The sequence below is a fragment of the Esox lucius genome, chromosome 1 (assembly GCF_011004845.1).
Source record: "Esox lucius isolate fEsoLuc1 chromosome 1, fEsoLuc1.pri, whole genome shotgun sequence".
Lineage (NCBI taxonomy): Eukaryota > Metazoa > Chordata > Actinopteri > Esociformes > Esocidae > Esox > Esox lucius.
In genome coordinates this window covers 13379497-13404371 of record NC_047569.1, presented here as the reverse complement: position 1 = coordinate 13404371, position 24875 = coordinate 13379497, and the positions used below count along the sequence as shown (strand labels likewise).

The window sequence follows — 24875 nt, the reverse complement described above, 5'->3', positions numbered from 1 at the left end:
TTCTTGTGTTTTTTTTTTTTAATCCGTTGCTATGTATATTTATATTCAGCAGTAAAAAGGAAAACCTGCAGGAATAATGTGAGGTGCAGCATGCGTTCGGCTGGTGGCGAGAATGGATTTGCTGGCTTATCCTGGGTGCAGTGAGGTGCTATTGATGCGCCCGTTTATAGCAGTAGTGTGGAGGGCAGGCGGGGGTCCCGCTGGCACGGCAAAGGGCAGCCGCGTCCCACTACGCCTGAACCCGTAGGCGTGAGAGACGGGAGCGCCGGTCCAATCATGCAGGCCTGAGGTCAGTAGTCCATTAGGTGATTTATGTCACAGGATCCATGTCTTCACACAGAGACTTTGGCGCTTCTAGGTGGGTGTCACTCCTGTGCCAGTTGGTGTCCTTGAAAGTGTTTGTGTTTGAAAGTGTGTGTGTGTGTGAACATTGTGTGAGACTGTCTGCCCGTGTGTGAGACTGTCACTCCCGTATGCTGGCGGAGTAAGAGAACTGAGGGAAATGCGTGGGCTGGTCTGGGTCTTCTGCATCTAAACTGTCATCTGGAATATGCAAGAGAAAACTGTTACAAAAGCTGTTCTACAAAAATACAAAAGACAATATCCAGATTAGATAGATTTTTAACAGTGAGACAAACAGGCAGACACACGCCTGAACGTACACTTGTCCGGGGGCGTTACAGTGATGGTCTGTGCCGTGAACTCGTCGTCAAAGTAGCGCGTGTCCGTCTCTGACGTCACCTGGGGCTTAAAGGGAGGCAGTAACTTCCTCTCAACCACATCCTGCCAGTTGATTGTGGTGAAGAACTTGTGTGTCATCACTTCTTTGGCGTCTTCTTGCCCACCTCCAAGCCTAGAGAACCACCATAATTTTTAAAATATATTATGGGAGTTGGAAATGTGATTATTGCCTAAGAATCTTTCCAGAGCAGGGTCACAGCCAGGCAAACAGCAGGTAGTGACAAGAACCCTGGAGACATTAGGGTTAACTGCACTACTCTGAAGGACAGTTTTTTACTTGGTTTTTGACCCAATGCTCTTAACCCGTAGGGTACTTGCCAATGAAACACACACATACACACCTCTGCTTGGGGTCCTTTTTGAGTAGTCCAGCAAGCAGGGCCTTGGCTTCTGGGGCCAGGTTCTTGGGGAAGCGGATCTCCTCCATGAGGATGAGCTCAAACAACCGCTCATGGTCCTGGTTGTAGAATGGCAGTCGACCACACATCATCTCATACATGACCACACCCAGACCCCACCAGTCCACGGCCCGGCCGTAGTCGTTGTCCTCCAAGACCTGTGGAGGGAGAAATGAAAAAGAGTATTACCAGATCTAATTCCTTGGAAGCCAAGGCACAATGTCGCACTGTTGCAACGCAAACAATTACCTATTTGCAGTCCGTCTGGTCTATTCCAGTTGATAATCATTTACTTTCTATTAGTGGGGTGGAGGTATGAACTTCAGATGTTAAACTTACTTTTGCTAGCTAGAAGAAATTAGCAAGTAAAGCAACTGACCACTTTCACACTGCTCAAACCACAACTAGAATATTAAGACTGTCCGCTGTGCCGTATTTACCTCAGGTGCAAGGTATTCTGGAGTACCACAGAAGGTCTTCATGGTGGCCCCGTCCGTGATCCCCTCTTTACACAGTCCAAAATCTGTAATCTTTATGTGTCCGTCTTTATCCAGCATAAGGTTCTCCAGCTGGAAGGGAGAAGTAAGACAGCTGGTGAGTGACTACAGGGAAAAACTGGTAATGTGGAACCTCGCCACGGTCCATGTTGAGGACCTTTACCTTGAGGTCCCTGTAGACAACATCCCGTGAGTGAAGGTACTCCAGCGCCGACACAATCTCTGCACCGTAGAACCGTGCCCTGTCTTCCGTGAACACGCGGTCCCGCGACAGGTGGAAGAATAGCTCTCCTCCGTTTGCATACTCCATCACAAAGCAGAGCCGGTCGTGTGTTTGGAAGGCGTATTTTAGTGTCTGCGGGGGAAGGAAACAGCCGGGTTAGTGACCACAAGTCGAAGGCATCGGCTGCTCTGCAACATTTAATCAGTGAGAGCAGGGTTACTCACCGTCAGGAAAGGGTGTCTTGTGTTCTGAAGGACTCTGCTTTCTGTTACTGTGTGTGCTACCTCGTCCTAATGGAACATCACAAAAACACGCAGTGAGACACACGTCAGTCACACATGTCATACTAGCACATGGAAGTCTGACTCAACAAGTTACGTAATCCTACTTCAGACCAGCATCTTATACAGCACACTTTTTATTTAGTTACTTTTTCACATAATTTGTCTTTGCCCCTCATTTTGTGATATCGAACTTGCGATTATGTCTGCGCCTTGCAACAGCAGGTGCGACCCGCTCTGAGACTGAAACGTGTATTCGCCAAACCGTTCTGCTTCTTATCACACTGCTTCCTTAACCAGGAAATATACACCAGTAATGGCAGTGAACGCATCTCCCCGGCCAACGACCACGACTGAACCTACAACATGGAGGCTCCATAGCGCAACAAGACAAGGCAGCCTCGTCTGACATCCAACCGTCTGAACCCAGAGCCAATCCGGCACTGCTCTCATCTGGACAGGCAGGCACTGCCGTTATGCCGCCACCAGGATTCAAACACTTAGCTCCAATGACACAGTCGTACTACGAGGCACTGACCCCTGTGGTACGCGGGCGGACAGCTGCTAGGGAACAATTTTAGATGAACTTGTCTGACCAACTGTGAAAAGCTCACCTTAGCAATGATGACTTCTTTCCGTAGGATTTTCATGGCGTAGTACATCCCAGTGGCCTTCTCCTTGACCAGGATCACCTTACCAAAAGTCCCCTTCCCCAGCAGCTTCAGGTAGTCAAAGTCACTCATGGTCTAGGGGGAGAGGACATGAGAAACACTGTGAGGGTTCGTACTGTGGCGTAAGGCCGCTTTTCTTTTAATCGGAGCATGAAAAGTAGTGTTTCATTTTGGAAACATCCTTTGGGTCTTGGTTTGAGTTAATAGGTGCTAATATGGAAAGTAAGGGTGCTCCGATTGATCGGTCGCCGATCACAATCGGCCGATAATTGCTTTGGGATGTTTGATCGGCGGTCTCTATAAAGGCCGATCCAGAAAAGCCGATCAGATGACAAAACTCGCGAGACAATTTTTTACGCGCTGCTAAAAATGGCTTCACTGGTCTGGCAATTCTACAAGGTGTGTGAAAAAGACAATACATTAGCAATCTGCAATGTGTACCAAGCAAATCCCACGAGGCGGAAAGAAAGCAAAACATTTTAACACCACCAACCTCATCAGACATTTGAAGGTTAGTCACGTAAAGGAATATGAGGAGTTTTCAAAATTAGCTAGTGCTAAGAGAGCGCGAGACAGTGGAGACAGTTCAACTCATGCGCCTCTCACTCAGCTGTCGGTAACAGAAACATTTCAAAGACAGCAGCCCTACAGCAGGGACAGTAAGAAGCATAAAGAAATAACAGACAAAATAATGGAATTCATTTTTCTCGATCACCAGCCACTGTCTATCGTGGAAGACGAAGGGTTTCAGCGACTCATGTCCTATTTAGATTCACGTTACACTATACCAGGGCGTAAATATTTCACTGATGTGTGCCTGCCGCAGTTATACCAAACAGTGTTTACACATGTCGACAGCCTTATGAAGGACAACATAACATCAATTGGTTTCACTAGTGACATTTGGAGTGCGCGTGTATGTCCCATGTCCATGTTGAGCCTCACTGCGCAGTTTATTAATCAAAACTTCGAACAACAAAAAGTTGTTCTACACTCTCAAGAGTTTTCCGGGTCGCACACCGCGGAGGCTATTGCTGCTGCATTCAGCGACATGTTTCGAGCATGGGGAATCCCGAAGGATATTTTAAGGGATAACATGGAAAACATGGAAAAATGCAGAGATGCTTATCTTTATAAAGAAATCTGCCATTGATGTTTAAGAAGTAGGCTTTGGGAGATCTAATAATCTAGATCTCCCCTCTCACTTTCTCTACCTCTATAAATGGCCACAAAGAGTTATAGATAGATACAGATATAGAAGGTGTTACTTATTTGTATTTTTTGTTGCTGTGCACCTGTGGTCCTTTAAGTCTATTAGAAAAACGAATGGCTGACTGACTCAAAACAATAGTTTGGCTATAGTCTTTTTTGTTGCAGTTTTTAGTTTATAGTCTAAAGCTAAATTTAAAGACGTTTAGATGTTCTATCTTTAACTTTATTTTATATTATACAGGAAAATTTTATTTGTCAAGCCCTAAACTGTAACAAATAACCAAGCACAGGCTGCTAAGTTAATATGCTGAACATGTTGCTTGCAAATAAATACACAGTTGTCAATTCATGATAAGTTGTCTTCTCTTAATTGTAATACTTAATGTACATTGTTGTTAAATATAGCTTAATAAATAATGCTACATGATAAATAGAAGGCTTCAGATAGACCCTGTGATCGGTATCGGGTGATCCGGCTTCCAGTAATCCTGTTCGGAGCACCCCTAATGGAAAGCCTATTCCTATCAAAATATGCATTTTGAAACTTGCCATTGATATCACCATTTTTAAATGTGTAGGCATACAAATACATCTGGTTTGCTCCTGATTATTATCATAAAACCTGAATTCTGGACAACAGGCAAAGTCTAATTGGATAAGGCCATTTGAGTGTGTCTGTGGAGGTTAGAGGTTGTCAAAATACTTACTAATCTTATGTGACTTCAAGACAAAAGAATTTCAGGTTCTTTAATTAATAATAAACAATTATTTCTACTTTCCAACATCTTTACCGGCTGAAACGGTTTTTGTTCATTCATTTTATAAAATAATTTATTCCTATTAAGACTCCTTCCAAAGATTATCGTTTTATTCACTGGAACTTGAACGCATGGGTAGGTATGTTTGATTTAATGTAGAGTGTAATGTAACTCTGTTACTCTATATATTAAGTGTAGTTTGGAAAGTATAGTTGTAAGGGACTGTATATAAAAATATCTGTCGAGATAGTCTAATACATGTTGTATTTTGTTGTTATAGCCAGAAAACATTGACAAAGAAATTAGCTAATGTAAGGCAATTCATACATCTCTGCTCTTATTCATGGGAGACAATGCGAATTTTTTGACAACATATTTAGTTAATTTGAAGTTGAAATAAATTGAAAAGATTATAACAATAATTTGAAATAAATCACTTGTTATAAAATACTAATGACTTGACAGGTTATGCATTAGGTTATTTGCAGCTGTGATGGCATTTCTGAATCTGAATGTCTCCTGAATAAAAGTATATCTAGGCTAATTGTTTATACTAAAATGTTATTGAGGTTGTTAACTACATTTTTAAATAAAACAATTAATTTATTGCATAACATATTACAATTTATATCTATATTACAATATAACAATTACAATTAAACATTTAGTGCCTCTCTTTTTGGCACGAGTGGGTGGGGTCCGCTATTTGACTATTCGACAACAAAAGCTGAGGAATTATCGATAGCGAAAATATTTGTCATGCACATGCCTAGAACGGAGCCGAAGATAAACTGAAAGAGCCTTCGACAGCTCTGCTAGGTAGGCTGATAAGAGTACACTGACCACTCTGTTGCGTGACTTGGACATGGCCACCTCCATCTCCTCCATACCGCTGCTATCACTTGGGGAGCCAAACGTGATGTCCATGGGTGCATCTTCCTCTCGCGTCTTCAGACCGTTAGCCACCGCTTGGATTGACCGCATCCATTCCTCCCTGGTGTGTGTGTGTGTGTGGTGGTGGTGGGGGGGGGGGGTTGGGGTTAGTTTGAATAAATATAGGCTTGAAGCCCAAAATACATACATATTTGAAGCCCAAAATAAGAGAATATAGCCCTATTTAGAGTGACTGAAAAACATGCTTCCAGGCCGTGCTCACCTTTCCTCGTGGCTCTCCACGTGGAACGTGCGCTCAATGACGGTGGTCCACTGTAGGCAGCGGATGACAAATGTATTGGGCCTTGGCCGTTCTGTCTTCATTAGCTGGCACTCTGCAGGGAGGCATAGAGAGGTTAAAGCAATCTACCAAAGGGCAGTGGGAGAATTGGAATCTAACCTCCATTCCTCTCCTCGTATACAGCCTATGTATTTTCAATTCATGATCAGAATATTTTCTTTACTTACACTATTTAGTTATTAAAATGTATAGAAGGATTATTCTGTCCGATATATGAATTTGTACTTCAGAAGAAACAATTTATACCCGGCACAGAAATGACAAAATATCAGCATTGACATCAGCGATATTCTTACACGAATATCAGCTATCGGTATTGGCGCTTCCCTAGACCTAACAGAACAGCATCAAACAGCAAGGAGGAACTGTGCTGCCTGACTGACGGGAAAGCAATTGCAAGGGGAGGAAAAAGTAAACTTTTGTTATTTTTTAAACGCTGTTCAGTGCGGCTGAGATGTTTCAAAATATTGCATACTCTTGCAATAGGAATATTGCACATGTCAATATTGCAACTTAGTTTAACTGTGCAACCACAGCCTAGAACATTAAAAACAGTCTCTTATTTTGTTTCTCTGTGCCAAAATATGTTTCTCTGTGCCCATTATGTGAATAATCCACAGTAAAGTACTAATTCCAAAGGTACTTTGTACAATGTATCCAATGTGAAAACAAAGAGTTTGTGAACAACATTTTGTTTATATAATAAAGTTGTTATATTGTGGGAATTGGTTGCAGCAAAAATAAATAAAAATGATATACATATAGACTTTGGTATAATATATATACAGTGGGGAGAACAAGTATTCAATAACCTGCCAATTCTGCCAGTTTTCCTACTTACAAAGCATGTAGAGGTCTGTAATTTTTTTATTATAGGTACACTTCAACTGTGAGAGACAGAATATTTAAAAAAAATCCAGAAAATCACATTGTATTATTTTTAAATAATTAATTTGCATTTTATTGCATGGTGTAAGTATTTGATCACCTACCAACCAGTAAGAATTCCGGTTCTCACAGACCTGTTAGTTTTTCTTTAAGAAGCCCTCCTGTTCTCCACTCATTACCTGTATTATCTGCACCTGTTTGAACTTGTTACCTGTATAAAAGACACCTGTCCACACACTCAATCAAACAGACTCCAACCTCTCCACAATGGCCAAGACCGAAGAGCTGTGTAAGGACATCAGGGATAAAATTGTAGACCTGCACAAGGCTGGGATGGGCTACAGGACAATAGGCACGCAGCTTGGTGGGAAGGCAACAACTGTTGGTGCAATTATTAGAAAATGGAAGAAGTTCAAGATGACGGTCAATCTCCCTCGGTCTGGGGCTCCATGCAAGATCTCACCTCGTGGGGCATCAATGATCATGAGAACGATGAGGGATCAGCCCAGAACTACACGGCAGGACCTGGTCAATGACCTGAAGAGAGCTGGGACCACAGTCTCAAAGATAACCATTAATAACACACTACGCTGTCATGGATTAAAATCCTGCAGTGCACACAAGGTCCCCCTGCTCAAGCCAGCGCATGTCCAGGCCTGTCTGAAGTTTGCCAATGACCATCTGGATGATACAGAGGAGAAATGGGAGACGGTCAGGTGGTCTGATGAGACAAAATTAGAGTTTTTTGATCTAAACTCCACTCGCTGTGTTTGGAGGAAGAAGGATGAGTTCAACCCCAAGAACACCATCACAACCGTGAAGCATGGAGGTGGAAACATCATTATTTGGGGATGCTTTTCTGCAAAGGGGACAGGACGACTGCACCGTATTGAGGGGAGGATGGATGGGGCCATGTCTCGCGAGATCTTGGCCAACAACCTCCTTCCCTCAGTAAGAGCATTGAAGAGGGGTCGTGGCTGGGTCTTCCAGCATGACAACGACCCGAAACACACAGCCAAGGCAACTAAGGAGTGGCTCCGTAAGAAGCATCTCAAGGTCCTGGAGTGGCCTAGCCAGTCTCCAGACCTGAACCGAATAGAAAATCTTTGCCCAGTGACAGCCCCGAAACCTGAAGGATATGGAGAAGGTCTGTATAGAGGAGTGGCCCAAAATCCCTTCTGCAGTGTGTGCAAACCTGGTCAAGAACTACAGGAAACATGATCTCTAATTGCAACCAAAGTTTTCTGTACCAAATATTTAGATCTGTTTTTCTGATGTATCAAATACTTATGTCATGCAATAAAATGCAAATTAATTACTTAAAAATCATAATGTGATTTTCTGGATTTTTGTTTTAGATTCTGTCACTCACAGTTGCCCATGATAAAAATGTGACTTCTACATGCTTTGTAAGTGGGAAAACCTGCAGTGTATCAAATACATAGGATAATGTAGCACATTACGTGTAAGTGGAGCCATCCAAGAAGAGCAAATGTCTCTTAGTGACTGACTACCCTTAGTAGTTGACGTTATAGTAAACCTAAAATAAAACTTAACGGTTATATTATGACTAATTCTGGTGGATTTTCCAAGTACGCAACCGTGCATTCTTTTTGGGGTTATATAAACTAGATTACAACCCCTTGGGCAGAAAAAGAGTAGGGGTTTCCACAATTCTCTCGACTCTTCACTTGATGAAAAACAAAGTTATCATCATTTATATAGATTTTGTGTATCAATGTCATTCACAAATGAAAGAAAAACAAACGTTGTTGTGCCATGACATGAAATAACTTTGGCAGTCTAAAGTTAATCTTCAGTCTCACTAGCAACTGCTCAATTCTTATAACTATTCCAATCAGTTTGTTAGTATATACTAGTAAGCCTATCAATGCCTAATAAGCTGTGAAAATGGCATAAGGAAATGTTTCTAAAATAATTAAAACCGAATTTCTTTCATTATTTAATTTTTTATTCCCCCACCTGCCCAGTTTTTCTCCAAATAAGATGAAAACACAAACCATGATAGGAAAGCACTTTAAGTCAGTCATCGATATGCATTTGTGTTATTTGTGTGGTGCATTCGCACAAAATCCAGAATATGTTGTATATATTTGATAGAAGTATACTGTAGAGAAAACATTTTCAAAGTCTGGGGAGTTACAGAGGAGCCAGTGATGCTGAGTGAAAAACACCAGGCAACTCATGTCGTTCTCATCAAAGGCTGGAGAAGTTGGCCCAGGAATGAGAGACCAACCTGCTACAGAGAAGTTGGCCCAGGAATGAGAGACCAACCTGCTACAGAGAAGTTGTTAAGCGGTGGGAGGCTGTGGTCGGATGACATCTCTGGCTTCTCCTTGTAGCCGATGAAGGAGCCATCGCTCTTTAGGATGAAGTACCTCGGCCTCCAGGTCTTAATGTACTCTCCTGCAGAAAGTGAGGCACATGTGCCTTACATGTAAGGGTTTATGTTTTAACTGACACAAAATGGTCACTAGAAGGCACTGAACGGTAAAGCTCAGCTCACCTCTCTTATGGAGCCAGCCCTCTCTGACCACTGTGATTTCATTCATGCTGGGGAAGAGGACGGAGCTCAGGGTCAGGTCACAGGGAGGAGCAGGGAGGGGAGGGGTGTAAGAGGAGCTTTGACAACGTTGGTGAAGGACGTCAGCAGAAGTGTCGCTGATGAAGAAAAGGGGAAAAACACAGATCCAAATATTAGTTATGATTAAAACAGGACAATTTTCATTTATTAACAATAAAATAATCACAATCTAATCATTAATGAGGATTGGCCATGAACATGAAAACATGTTACTCTGTGGGGATCTGACAATGAAAAGTTAATGATTACTAAACTATCACTTGCAAAGATGGACACACTATGTAAACAAATGTTACTGTAGATCTGTCATGATACAACAGAACATGAGATAATGAGCAGAATAAGTTTTACAGCTTGACATAATTAACAATTTTGCATGGGGTAGCCTAGCGTCTTTCGAATTTCCAGTGGGGTTGTGACATTTGGCCTAGACAGGGGCTGGAGCTCTTTGTTACAGTTTTTATCATGCTGCTCTATCTGCACGTCTGGGCACAAAACATAATTGAGCAGCACTCGTTTTCAAAGATAGAAGTTTGAAGTACACGTTTTGACTCAAGGGTGAGTGGTCAGCTGGTAGGAAATTAAAGCTGTTTTTTATGGGCTTTGAGAAATGTTAACACTTCAATTAAGACAGCCATGCACAGCACATTTGAAAAGTATTCAGACCCCTTCATTTCTTACACATTACAGCATTATTCTTCAATGGATTTCCTCATCAATCTACACACAATATCCCATAATGACAAAATGAAAGCAGTTTTGTAGAAATACAAGTGTACATAAGTGCTGCCACCTTTACTACAAGTGTACATAAGTGCTGCCACCTTTACTACAAGTGTACATAAGTGCTGCCACCTTTACTACAAGTGTACGTAAGGGTTGACCCCCTTTATAAATATTTTTTGAAGCACCTTTCGCAGCTATTATTGCCTTGAGTCTTCTTGGGTATACAAGCTTGGCACACCTGTATTTAGGGAGTTTCTCCTATTCTTCTTTGAAGAACCTCACAGTGGTCAGGTTGGATGGGTTCTATTCCAGGCTCTGGCTGGGCCACTCAACGGCTTTCACAGACATGACACTTAGCATTCAGACCAAAGAGTTCCATCTCAGTTTCGCCAGACTAGAGAACATTGCTTTGGATGGTTTGAGACTCCTTCAGGTTTCTTTTGGCAAACTCCGAGTAGGCAGTGCTACAGAGACGGTTTTCCTTCTGGAAGGTTCTCCCATCCCCACACAGGATCTTTGGGGAGTTGACCATAAGGTTCTTTACCACCTACCTAACGCTTTCTCCCCCAAGGGGCCAGTTTGGACAGACAGCTTTAGGAAGTGTCGGTGGTCCTAAACATCTTCCAGTTAACAATGGAGGCCACTGTTCAATTCTGCAGAAGTGTTTTGGTACCCTTCCCCAGATCGGTGCTATAACGTATTCCTGTCTTGGAGCTCTACAGACAATACCTTCAACCTCATGGCTTGGTTTTTTGTGGGACCTTATACAGACAGTTGTGTCTTTCCAAGTCATGTTCAATCAAATTAATTTACCACAGATGGACTTCAATCAGGCTGTAGATACAACTCAAAGTGGGTCTGAATACTTGTCAGTGAGATTTGTTTTTATACTTTTAATGTATTTATTTTCAAATCAAAAAACATGTTTTTGCTTTGAGGGTACGGGGTATACCATGTAAATTGTTGAGGAAAAGGCAGTTAAAAAAAAAAAAGGCAGTTAAAAAGTGTAGAAAAAATGTTAAGTGGTCTGAATACTCTCCAAATGCACTGACTGACCATCTAAAATTATAGCTTTACAAGGGGATAGGCTCATTTGGGACTTGCTATGAAGCCCTTTATCTACTTCCCTAGAGTCAGGTGATCTTGTGAATAGTGTCTTTCGGTATGTAGCTAAGGATTGTAAACAAGAACATATATCCTCTTATAGGGATCCAGGTGATCCAAGTTGGGTTTTCAATAAAATTGACAAATGTGTTGTGTTGAGTGACTCCTGCTCCTCTCAGTGTGAATAGGAATCTCCATATGCAGACATTGTTGGGTCAGCATCTGTTCAGTATCTATCTAGCCATGCCCTGTTAGGCTGGGCATAAAAATCGAATTGGTCAAATAATCGATCAATAAATACCAGAAGTGGGCTGCTTGTGTAAACGTAGCGTTAAGAGTCCAGCCAGCTCCAATATGTTAGTCAGGTGCCACCTGTCCCAGCCTGCCTTAGCACAGACTGACTGCACTCCAGTTACCAAGGGCACCTCACTGGATTACCCAATAATATGAAAGACCAGAATCCCAACCCCAATGTCATGACAACGTTTAACCTACCCGGCGTTACATAACCAAATTAGGCTCCTCTAGACAAGAAATTTGACAAGTTCTTAAATTCAAGAACATTTGTAGACCCGAATAGTATGAGTCAAGATTCCAACACAAAAATATGCATGTATATGCATATACGCACACAGGCGCACACACTAAACGACACTAAATTGTGGGACACTCAGATAGGAATAGGGGATTCAGGAGGTACAGTTATGAGATAGTAGCTCGTTTATTTTATAACGCAGCTTACATTGTTTTTAAAACCTCTAATCTGAGCAGACCAATCAACCAGGGAAATCAATGAGGTCGACCTCTACTCCGGAAACATTGTCTTTGCTGATCATGGGGGAAGATGCATGTGTCCTCCACTAGGTTTACTTCAGTTCCACTGGATTTAGCTTAATTATCGTCCTAACAGAAGTGATATTTTTAGCAATTTCTAGCAATAGTTTTTGTACCCAATGTCTGATTTACAAACGTCAAAAACCATGTCAGTATTTTTATTTGTGAGTTCTTTGCCTTTCCTAACAGAAAGAGGTGATGAATGGATTTTACGTGTGTTACCAAATGTTTAAACCTCACTGAAACGGGAAGCCATAAAAGGTCACAATACAGTTCCTTATGACAAAAAAAAGGAAGAATGTTACTTTTTCTTGATTACGCACTGCTCAAAAAAATTAAGGGAACACAATCATCACTCTATAACACCAAGTCAGTTAAACTTCAGGGATATTAATCTGACCTGTTAGGAAGCATACGTGATTGTGAATCAATGTCACCTGTTTTGGTGCAAATGAGAGTGACAACGGGTACACTGGTGACGCAACAGCAAGACAACCCCAAAAAGGGAATGTTTTTGCAGGTGGTGGCCACAGACAATTGCACTCTCCTTACCCTTCCAGACTGATTCTTCTCTAGTTTTGCTAGTGTTCTTGTCACTACTGTTAGCATGAGGCGCAACCTGCAGCCCATTCAGGCTGTACAGGTAGTCCAGCTCCTCCAGGATGGCACATCCATACATACCATTGCAAGAAGGTTTGCTGTGTCTCCCAGGTGTCTCAAGAGCATGGAGGAGATTCCAGGAGACAGGCCTTTACACAAAGAGAGCTGGACAGGGCATAGAAGAGCATCAACCCAGCAGCAGGACCGGTATCTGCTCCTTTGTTCAAGGAGGAACAGGAGGAGCACTGCCAGAACCCTACAAAATGACCTCCATTGGACTACTGGTGTGCATATTTCTAACCAAACTGTCAGAAACAGACTCCATGAGGGTGGCATGAGGGTCTGACGTCCTCTAGTAGGACCTGTGCTCACAGCCCAGTACCATGCGGCTCGATTGGCTTTCGCTAGGGAACACCAGAATTGGCAGGTCCACCGCTGGCGCACCATTCTCTTCACAGATGAGAGCAGGTTCTAACTGAGTACATGTGACAGATGTGAAAGAGTCTGGCGATGCCATTGAGAACATCCATTATGACCGGTTTTAGCGGTGGTAAGTGATGGTCTGGGGAGGCATTTCCTTGGAGGGTCGGACAAACCTCCACGTGCTAGTCAACGGTACCCTGACTGCTGTTAGGTACCGGGATGAAATCCTCAGACCAATTGTCCGACCTTACGCTGGTGCAGTGGCCCTTGGGTTCCTCCTGGTGCAGGACAGTGCCCGGCCTCATGTGGCCAGTGTGTATAAGCAGGTTGAACCCTGGCTTTATTCACAGTTTTCCGCACTTTCAACCACCCTTAGATTCCAAAGCCTAACTTTACATAGCATAAAATGTTTTGTAGGTAACATTAAGTAAGTAAATTCCATCTTCACTTGAATAAGTTAACTTTCATCCACTTGTGGGATAGTGGTGTAAGCTAGGCAGTATAACAGTAGGCTATGCACTACATTTTGCATCATTCTGACTTGTCTACCACACTACTACCACTTTGAGTGCCCAACGTAAACAACACACACATGTGAAGGAACGCATGTATAGTGCCAGCTGTGCAAATTAAAAATACTTGTGTTACTCACCAAAATATGGAGCCATTATCGCTATTACCGCTGTCAACATTCTCCAGACCAGCTTCCCCTGCAGGGGTCAGTTCAAACCTGGTAGTACATTTATACCAAGTTTCCACTGGATCCAAACACTGGTGTTTTACCCTAAAGTCCAGATTTTTTTCTGTTTACACTGACACGAGCGAGGGCCAAACGGCCACTAGTCCATGGCCGAGTAGCCCGGCTTTCACTTGGTACTAAATGTATAGTGGAAACAGAAAAGTCTGGAGCCAACATTACATAAATCACTGAAAATGCGGCATTACTCTTCTCATAAACCGCAATCACTCTGTAGAAACATACTAGTCTCGAAAAATGAGGGAAAGATTTGGTGCAGACTAAAAAAATCCAAGCTAACCAAAGAGGTGCTAGAAGCCCTGAAAAAGCTACAATCAAACAAATCAGACAAATCAGAGACTGTGGTTGAAGCAGTTAAAAACAACATCAGAGAAAGTATGTGCATTCTTGTATGCTCAATGTCCTTGCCCCCCTCTGTTTTACACAGTGCCTAAGATACACAACAGCATTTACAGCCCCCATGGTAGGCCTATTGTGTCAGGGATAGGAAGCATAAGAGAAACAAATCACTATGTCGACCATTATCTGTAACCCACTGTTTTCACTTTGCCAACTTATCTCAAATACACCAGTGAATTTCTAAACCTACTGTCTATGATTTAAATTCCAGAACCATTAAGGTGTCATCTGACCTTTAATCTTTATACAGTTATTCCACAAGAACTAGTAATTGAACAGTGCCCATTTCCTTGATGTAAGAACTGAGCTTACTCCACCCTGTTCTTTCTCATGCAGATGAACAGATCTCATGCAGTTGGTGCTCACAAAAAACAACTTGCAAGTGGTTACAAAGATGGAACAAAATGTTGCCAATTTGCACCACGAATACTTTAGAAAAAAATCCACATTTTAAACAAGTTGTCCAACAATTTTTTGAAAACTTGGTTGTTTGGAAATGCTACACAAGAAATGTTGTCTTCAAGGGTGACCTCACCTCATTTTCATTAATTCCTCAATTCAGCCACAGGACACCTGCGATTTACAATTGAACATGACTAAGGACATCTGGATGTACAAGAAACCAAAACAGGTACCTCGCTCTCTTCTGACCTATTCAGGAAAAGCACAAAAAGAAACAACTTCCTCCATGCCGGGAGGTTTCCCCCCTCCCCCAACTCTAAAAAATAGCTACCCATCAGTCAACTCTATAGAGTATGAGCAGATCAGTTAGAGCCCATTTGACAGAATTAAAGTTAGTCTAAAGAAAAAAGTATAATCAGACATGGTTAAACCGCAGAGAATACTCATTCAACTACAATATGTAAATAGAAGCCCCCAAGTTAGAAATACCATTCAGTTGGAAACCACCTACACTTCCAAATGCCCAGAACAAATATGCATCTTCAAGAAACACTGGCACATTTTGAACTAAGACAGACTTAGGAAACACATTCCAATGTCCTGCAATGGGTGATTACCATAGAGCAAAAAAACAAAACAGGATGCTCAGATCTGACATCATCATAATCTAGAACGAAACCAGCCTGTTAAATACAATTGTGGCAACTGTATCCAAAGACAGGTAAATATAGCTGCATTTAATTTTCACTTGAAAGAAAAACAGTTTCATTGGTCAGGGCTGTATCAAAGTTTCTCCTACTATTGCCATCCAGTGCTTAAACAAAAAATGCTAATGGTATCCTCTGCAAATATCATTAGCCAATATTTTTTACTCAGTTGGCCAGTACCAGCATTTGGTCATTTTTGTACCTGTGAGTACCCTAACATAATATCAAAAATGTAAAAGACTAAAGAAATAACCACAATGAGTAGATTTATTTTATTTTTTTATACCGGTTCTCTTTCTTTAATTGTACATTATACAATGCCTTGACATGAATGTAGTATTAGACAATCATCAAAACCGCAGGAATAAGATGACAATGAAAAGGTCAACCCACCACGGCTAAATTGTTGTCCTCATCCACAGATGATTGTTTTTTTTAAAATAAAGAGCAGATGTAGTGCTGATCAGGTTAGTTATTAACTAGTTGCTTACTTGGTTTTGACAGAAATGTATGTAACTGAAATCAGTAATCTTGGGACTACAAAATGTGTCCTCTCTGCTATTCACACGGCAAGTGTTTGTTTGACTGGTACACTGTCTTGCTCACCTTCCAGTCAGCACCTCCAGACCATACATGGTGCAGAAGTTATCAGTGACAGTATAAACTAGTTTCGGGCAATTCCACGCAAATGTCAACCTTGCTGTGAAAAATTAAAGTTATCATAAAAAAATCAAAACCCTTTCTAAGTTGTCCATTTGGATCTGTATTTTATTGTATTGATGTGCTGTCATGTAAATTTTAAGGACATTTCTGTTTATTCACCTCAGATAAGGTGTGCATAGATACTAAAATTGCTTTTTTTATACAAACCTATTTCATGCTTTAAAAAGAGGGATCAAAGACTCCTTTAATTATACTTTATGTTGATAGTAAGGATTTTGCAGAAAGATGGGGGCATGACTGAGATATAAATACACTCACTTTGTTATAACTGCATTTCCCTTTAAATTTATAAAGGCTATATTTAGGAAGTCACGAAGCTTAAGTGCTGTGTCACGTCCATAACGATTTAAAGAATAAGTTTAGATTGTATAATCATTATTATTACAATTAATTTGAAACTTTATGTACAAAGCCAAAATATGTCCATTCTAGTTATGATTGACAAATCATCTCACTTAATTGCTCTAAACAACCTAATTATGCGTTACGGACGTGACCGTTACGGACGCTTCACATTAAATCATGCATGATTTGACCAGCGCATATTTGTTTAATTAATTAATGTATTTATTTATTTCAAGCAATATAATGACACATAAAGGCAATCAAGAAGCATTCTGATTAAATCAATACTAAATCAATACGAAAAGATAAATTCATCAACTTTACAATATAAATCGATCTATTGCTTGAAATGGAGTGGAAAGAAGTCAAACTTATTTAAACTCACCTTGGTCTTTCATCATTTTACTGTTAAAAAAACCCCCACACATATATTAAATTGATCTCTATTACTGTACATCAGAACTTTTTAGAAATCAATGAATACTAGTACCATGGAGTGTGCGTGCGCGTGTTTGAGAGAGAGAGAGAAATATGAGACGCCTTCTGTGATGACTCACTTTCTTTCCCGCGCACGCCCTCTGTGGTCAATGGCAGTTATTTCTGTGGTGATTGTAGATCTGCGATTTCTGGACAAAATCTCTACTTTATTTGCAGTAATTGGTAAGTATTTTGGGCGTCTCTTTCACACATATCGTCTTGATCCTCCTGACATCCAAACCAATATAAACGTGGCAAAAACCCATCGGGCCTAATGAAATGAAGTAATCATTGTGATTTTGACTTAAGACAATAACATTTCAATTATTATGTCAATGCATTGGCTAATTTTGCAATAATGTGGCTATTTTAAAGCACGATTGCGCATTCAACAACGCAAAAAGTTTTTTTTTTAAAACATTGCGATTAGTTTGACACAAAACATAATATTGCGATCATTGTGACACGATTGCTTTTTTGCATGCAAAAAAAAAAAAAAACGCTCTCCAGACTGTTTGTTCTATATAGACACAGGCCAACACACTGTTACAATCAGACAGCGTTTCAATTCACTGACGGGACTGAGGGGAAACCCGTGCTCTTAACTCCGGAGAATATCGATATGATAAACTACATATATATGTATCTTAGCATTATCAATTCCATATCTTTCGGGGTCTAAAGTAAACACCTTGATGATAAAAACACATTATCAAGCAAGCAATATCATGGCCGAATTGAGTTTTGAACATGCTCACATGCCGGTTACAGTTTAGCAGCATGAGAGATATGCGTGAACTAATCTATAACACGGTGATTTCAGTTTAAATTTGATTAATTGTGCAGACTTACCTTACTGATGTCTCAGATGTTTGTTGTTTCAAATAAAAAGAGACACACAAAAAGGTCTCTGTTCAAGTTTTCCAGCGTCAGCCAAGTGATGATTTCGGAACGGTCACGTCCATAACGGAAAGAAGTCACATCCGTAACGTCCGTTTTTCCTCATAAATGGATTTTTCTAAACTAAAATAAAATAAATAATGTATGTTCTATAGAGAGCCGACACTCATCCATTCGGCTAGTATTATTTATTTTGGCTTGTGCATTTTAATTCACAGAATTTCAACAACGTATATTGTCTCCCACAAACTCGCGTCTTTTTTTGTCACGTCCATAACGCATGTGTATTTCCCTCATATTAAATATAAAACGCATGTGTAGATTGATATTTTTCTAATGTCTGTACTCCTTTATTAAGGGAGTATGGACATATAAACAGACATTTAAATATATTGGTATTAAATGCATTTTCTGAGAATTTATATTTTATGTTTTGACTGCAAATGTCATGTCCATAACGCTGGAATTGCCCTTTCTTAGTTTAGTCTGACTAAAATGTTAACGAAACTTTTCATTTTGAGCAAAATAATAACATTTTGTTAATGAGACCACTTTATACAAATAAGCAAACCTTTATATATTTGTTAAGGATGACATTAACCTACTCTGGCACACTGCCCTACCGTTCAAAAGTTTAGGGTCACATAACATTCTCCTTGTTTTCAAAAGAAAAGCTTTTTTTTGTCCATTAAAATAACATCAGACTGATCCAGTGGAGACATTGTTAATGTTGTAAATGACTATTGTAGCTGGAAACAGCTGATTATTAATGGAATATCTACATAAGCATAACCATTATCAGCAACCATCAGTCCTGTCTTCCAATGTCACGTTGTGTTTGCTAATCCAATAAAAAGAAAAGATCAAAATGGCCAAAAAGACAATGGACAAAGGAAGATTGGATGCAAGTGGTATGGCCAGACAAATCTAAGTTTGAGTTGTTCGGAACACAAAAAACATTTGTGAGACCCAGACCAAAGGAAAAGATGATGAAAGAGCGTTTGACGACAGCTGTCAAGCATGGTGGAGGCAATGTGATGGTCTGGGGGCGCTTTGGTGGTGGGGAAGTGGGAGATTTGTAAAGGGTAAACGAGATCTTGACGAAGGAAGGCTAACACTCCATTTTGAAAATGTATGCCATACCCTATATGGATGGCGCTTTATTGGAGCCAATTTCCTCCTAGGACAATGACCAAATGCACAGCTCCAAACTAGACAACAACTATTTAGGGAAGAAGCAGTCAGCTGGTATTCTGTCTATAATTCAGTGGCCAGCACAGTCACCAGATCTTAACCCTACTGAGCTGTTTTGGGAGCAGCTTGACCGTATAGTACATAAGTGCCCACCAAGCCAATCCAACCTGTGGGAGGTGCTTCAGGAAGCCTGGGGTGAAATCTCTTCACATTATCTCAAGAAACTGACAACTAGAATGCCAAAGGTCTTCAAGGCTGTAATTGCTGCAAATTGAAGATTCTTTGACAAAAGCAAAGTCTGAAGAACAAAATTATTTCAATTAAAAATCATGAATTCTAACCATGTTAAAGACTATTTCCTATTCATTTCAGTTTATTTCCTATTAGGGCTGCAACTAACAACTATTTTGATTATCGATTAATCTGTTGACTACTACTTTGATTAATCAGATAGAAATAAATGGCCTACATCAATTCCAGAAATTATTCCAAGTGTTTTATTCCCCACAGAAATTTAGTTTTCAGTGTTTTACTTATCCTTTTAAAATGCCTTCATTAAAGCAATTGTAGGCAGCAGATAAGAAATATAAAAAACAGGAGTTATCCGCATTCCAGTCAATCAAAGCAGCTTGAAAGACTTTTGACTGATACTTTAAATATTAACAGAAATTGTAATGCATTGAAATGCCTCAACATTTCTGTGGTAGAAAAATATAGAACTCACCAAATTCAATAGATTCATCTGTTATGTTGTGAATGGTTAGCTACCCGGAGCTGCTCAACTATACACATACCCAATGTGCTCAAGTAGATCACCAGTTTGTTGGTGAAAAACGTAATGTTAACTCAGCCATGCATTCATGATTAGGTATTTCTCTATTCAAAACATAACTCCATGAATACAAAATGTAATAAAATCACAAATCTGTATTATAAACTTGCCGTGCTGAGCAATATTATTTGGTCATCATGGCTACAACTTTTTTTCTATTTAAATGCTCATGCATTACAGTTGTGCTCGGGTGTCATGATGTGGACCCATCTAATCGATACAACCGTTCCAATGTTGTTCTTGTCTGTTCTTTTTATATGAATTTTTTACATACTAGATTAACTATATGGCCTTATAAATGTCAATGATGGCTTTTATTGTGATAATGAAAATCTGAGGGCTACCAGCATAATATCCTGCTGCTAAAATAACGCTAATGAAGCCTCGTTTAGCCATCACTGCAGTAAACAGTTTTATTTTAGTGTTCCCGTAGCTACAGAAGGTTGTAGCCAGCCAAGTTCTTGTCTATTCTGAACAAATCCTATTTTACCACTGGCTGTTTTATCAGCCAATTAGCCATTTGTGTATGACATTGAGTATCTATCTATACAGGTGACGATAACTGACTTTTTTGTCAAGTGAAAAGACGAGAGAATGGTGTAGGCAGCAAAGTGTTTGTCTATCCTGAACAAATTCTTATATCCACCAGAACTGTTTTATTTTAGGCATCCTATTATGTAGCTACATAAAGTTATAGCCAGCGAGGTATTTGTCTTTCCTGAACCTCGGGCATAATCTATGTGTACTGTATATTGCAGTCGGCGACGCTTGCTGAGTGTCCTTCGTTTAAGTTTTTAATGAGCAAGCACATCATGAGCCTGTATAATCCAGAGTCAAATTCCTTGTATGTGTACACATACCTGGCGAATAAAGCTGATTCTGACTGTTACAGGAGTCGAACCCCGGACCTGTCATTCCGTAGCCCGTGTCTCTAACCACTACGCTTTTTAACAAGGGTTAGACTAACTTTTTTTTAGTCAGTCAGTCAGGGATGGACTCCGTAAGAGACATTCACTCTTCTAGGCCGGCTCCGCTTACGCGGTCGGGCAAAAAAATAAAGCAATAAACAGAGGTGAAATTAATAGATGGTTTACATATAAATTGTCTACTCACTCATGACTGATCTACACCCTGAGAAGAAACAAGAAACCAGGCAAGCCTTGTTCAGCCGGCCCGCAATAGAAAGTGCTGATCGTGGCTGCCCCCTCAAGATTCGAACCCAGGTCGCCCGCGTATACTGCCGAGTGTCAGTATAGCATATTCACATCATAAAATATTGTCATACATTAACATCACAACAAGTTTGAATATTTCGTTAGACATTAACCAGTGTTACACTGAGTAACATTTCTTATTAAGTTTACCTCCACCACAAATAGTAACTATGAACTGCATGACTTTTGCCACTGGCCGTTTTAAAAGTTTATTAGCCAGTAATATGTCGTTAGACGCCATTACGTATTGTGTTAAACTTTGTAATGTTTCTTATTAAGTTAACCACCACCACAAATAGCATCTATCAACTGTATGGCTTTTGCCACTGGCCGTTCTAACAGCTTATTAGCCATTCATGAATGACATTGATACAATAACTACTGTATCAATGTAGGTGACGATAATGTACTTTCACGTCAAGTGAAAAGACGAGAGAATCGTGTAGCCAGCGAAGTGATAGTAGCAATATAACAGTAAACTAGTGATGGCCATTCTTCTAGCAGCAGGATATTATGCTAACTCAATTTATTTTACAAAATAAAAGCCATCATTGAACTATTTAAGGCGATATAGTTAAACTAGTCTGTCAATCTAGTCAAAAATGTATGAATAAAGTGAAACATTTCTGTAACTTTAACTTTGCGGTGGTGTAGCCATCTGCAATGAAAGGGAGTTTCAAAAGAGAAAGTGTCAACGAAATAAAATATGCTTAAATTATTGGAGCACAAATTGCTTCTTAACATTAGCAAAGTTGACATTACTTTTGCTAAACCTAGTTACCATCATGTAAAAACATTTTTTAAAAGACGGGCGAATATTCATTGTTATTATACTAAGAATGTTCGCATTCGCACTGAAGTTGTTACACAAAAATACGCAAAAACCCCCACCAGCGAAGCATAATTTTTACTGGCCAAAATAATTAATTGTCTTTTTGTGTTCCATACACATTTCATTGAGATAATAAGGTATTATGTTGAATAAAAACGCTGTTTACTTCCGATGAGAAATTAGTTGTTTCTGCTTTCATCTTTAGCATACTGGCCACACACAGAACAACTCCACCACAGCATCATACTGTAGCCAGCCTCTTGAAACTCCTTTATCTCCAAACCTCCATTTCTCACAAAATGTTATTTTGCTATGTGATGCAATAAACTTTGAATGTATTGCAATAACATCATCCCTTTACACCAGTCTCTCTTCCTTGTCAACTTCCTTAATATTATTTGACAACACTAACATCCATCCCTAATAATAACCTACTGTAAGTACTCCCCCCTGAATGAACCATTCTCTAAAACAGTTCATGAATTGCCTCCCAGATTTATAACACAATCCCCCTAAATTTACAAATTAACAACAATAACAACAAGTATCTTTTTTTATATTAGAAAGGCTCTCTACATTAACACACTTAAGCTCTAACCATTTCTCAATGTGCTCCACCTTATAATATTCTTTAACTTATTTAATGTATTATTTGTTTAATTTATGTTACCACACATAGTTTTTCCCTTTGAAAATGTACGCAATACACACTACCAATCGCAGACTTCATATCAAACTAGCTAGTGAGGTCAGAGAAAAGTAACTGACTGTGTCTGTGCATGCACGCGTTTGCGTTGAACGGTGAGTAAGTGGCTGTCACATTGATATAAAGGCAGCCATCGTCTGAGCGAAAACCAAAGGAAAGAAGGTAACTGTCACAACTCAATAGCTACAATGGATTAGGGTCATGCAGGCAATAATACTACAATGCCGCAATAAGACCTTCGGTTTTCGTATTTTGCCTTCAAAATAAAAGTCTGCTATGGGTTGTATGTATTGTTTATATTTTCAAATAAAACATTTCAGGTAAAATATAAATTAAACAAATTACTATTTAAATAATACATTATATAAGCTAAATAATATTATAAGGTGGAGACATTGAGAAATGGTTGGAGCTTAAGTAAGTTAACGTAGAGAACCACAACAAAACCTTTGTTTTTTACAGAAGAAAATCCTACCTAGCGCAGCTTTGAGTACTTGGTATCGGTACTCTGTACCGGCAAGCACCCAAATAAAAGTACTCATACTTGTAAAAAAAGTGCTATCGGTGCATCCCTAGTATTAATACATTGCATACTGCAAAAATTATTAGAAAGCTTCTCCAATCAGAAGTCTTCCGTGTTTTCACGTCACCTTTTGGTATCGCCTCAGCTCGCTTGGAAACTCGACGAAGCAGGCACAAAAAAAAGTACCTGGTACCAGGTACTATCCCAACTTTTGGCCAGTGGAAAAGCAAATGAGCTGAGTCGAAAAGCTCCCAAAGCAGGTAGAGACGTGGCGAGTAGAGTCGAGTCGGTACCATGCAGTGGAAAAGCGCCATTAGAGTAAAAATTTGACAGTTTTTAAAAAGTTAATACACTGTTATGAATAATGTATAATTGTTTTTAATTGAAACAGACTCGCTGGGAATAGATCTAGGGGAAACACTGGATAAAATAAAAAACTTTTAATAGACCAGAATCAATTACCTTTCAGACCAAAGCACAATCGGTCAGAAATAACGTGCCATTTGCAATCGACCAATACCGACTATATTGCTTATAATCAGCCGATACCGACCCCCGTCACAAAAATAAATTATCCGCGTTGGGTTTAATTGTGTCAAAGGCTGGGAGGACACATACATATATGATTAGGATATGGTAACTGACTCCATCTAATGATTGGTCTCCATTCAACGCACGTCATCAATTTAAGGACCTGGGGTGTCCGCATACAGGGCAACCCGTCCTGGGTGTAGTTCGCGTACTGCAACGATCTACCGTCGACTGATGTCTAAAATGTACTGATGCTAAGTTAGCCGTTACAATTACTCATCCCGTATGGTGTACACACATTAACTAGCGTAGTTGGAGACGTCAAGTAGTAGTGCTAGTTCATGTTACTAGTTGGTAACTATAAAGTGAGCAAGCATATAGCAAAGCCATGCTGGACATTTTTTTAGCATATTTGCCGTAACTAACTGCTGTAGCTTGACAACTGAACAGCGTGTCCATAAAACAAACTGATATTTACCAACACGAAGACGTGGGTTTGTCATTTTCGCCTTTGCTGGTAATGGAACGTCATGGGCTGATAAACTAAAACGGTAACTGTTTTGCATTACTTGTGGAATTTCGGCTTGCTAACAGTTAGCACTCACAGGTAGCTATCAATCATTCAAGTTCTGCGTCGACCAATGCCAATGAGCTCCTTACCTCGGCTTCTTACGCTAACGCTAGCTATCTCTTAGCGCCAAAGAGACGGTTTCCATGAATCGTAGCAGGCAGGGGAACTCACGAAGCAAATCCTCTGCAGGTCCAAGGCGTTATATTGATGTATGCCAATAGTCACAGAACCTTCAAAAATAAACGAATTCCAGCTGAGCTTGTTGTTCTTCCCCCGAACAGCGGCGTGTTGTTGCAGGTTAGCAGGAAAGGTAACTTAGCTAGCTACTGTAGTTACAGTACTGTATAGCAAGCTAGTAAAACGGATCTGTCGGGAGAAGTGGCAATTTCTAGTCAACTTAAATAACAAAAAATCGTCATGATTTGGAATGAAAGTTAATGTATTCCTTTTCGGTTTTGTTTCTCTCCCTCTTCCCCTGAGTCCCCTATTATTGCTGGTGCTTTATCAGCAGGCCTCTTCCCAAGCCAGGCAGACTAGAACAGCAAGCAAACCATCCACACGCGCACA

The 24875-nt window shown here is 40.2% G+C and overlaps 1 protein-coding gene across 4 annotated transcripts; it reads right to left on the bottom strand.

Annotated features, from left to right (window-relative positions):
* Nucleotides 1–8: 8 nt before the first annotated feature.
* Nucleotides 9–24875, bottom strand: akt2 (v-akt murine thymoma viral oncogene homolog 2). 4 transcript variants are annotated; one of them, XM_010892877.4, is made up of 12 exons: nucleotides 24398–24875; nucleotides 9431–9585; nucleotides 9199–9330; nucleotides 5938–6049; nucleotides 5625–5775; nucleotides 2755–2886; nucleotides 2084–2149; nucleotides 1800–1991; nucleotides 1580–1708; nucleotides 1083–1297; nucleotides 663–853; nucleotides 9–543 (listed from the first exon to the last, which is right to left on the bottom strand). In XM_010892877.4, exons 2-12 carry the CDS (start codon nucleotides 9474–9476, stop codon nucleotides 464–466), a joined length of 1446 nt encoding a protein of 481 aa, XP_010891179.1. In that variant the 5' UTR covers nucleotides 9477–9585; nucleotides 24398–24875; the 3' UTR covers nucleotides 9–463. The 4 variants fall into 4 exon arrangements, with proteins under 4 accessions (XP_010891179.1, XP_010891180.1, XP_010891181.1 ...); XM_010892878.4 differs by having other exon boundaries at nucleotides 24480–24875; XM_010892879.4 differs by lacking the exon at nucleotides 24398–24875 and adding an exon at nucleotides 23669–23765.

What these genes read in the sequence shown, in the direction of transcription:
- akt2 (XM_010892877.4), bottom strand. Translation starts at nt 9,476, where the DNA reads ATGAATGAAATCACAGTGGTCAGAGAGGGCTGGCTCCATAAGAGAG. An exon ending in TTGTCTACAGGGACCTCAAG is followed by an intron (nt 1,709 to 1,799) that starts GTAAAGGTCCTC and finishes TCTCCCTTCCAG; the next exon opens with CTGGAGAACCTTATGCTGGA. An exon ending in AAAAAGGACCCCAAGCAGAG is followed by an intron (nt 854 to 1,082) that starts GTGTGTATGTGT and finishes GTGGTTCTCTAG; the next exon opens with GCTTGGAGGTGGGCAAGAAG.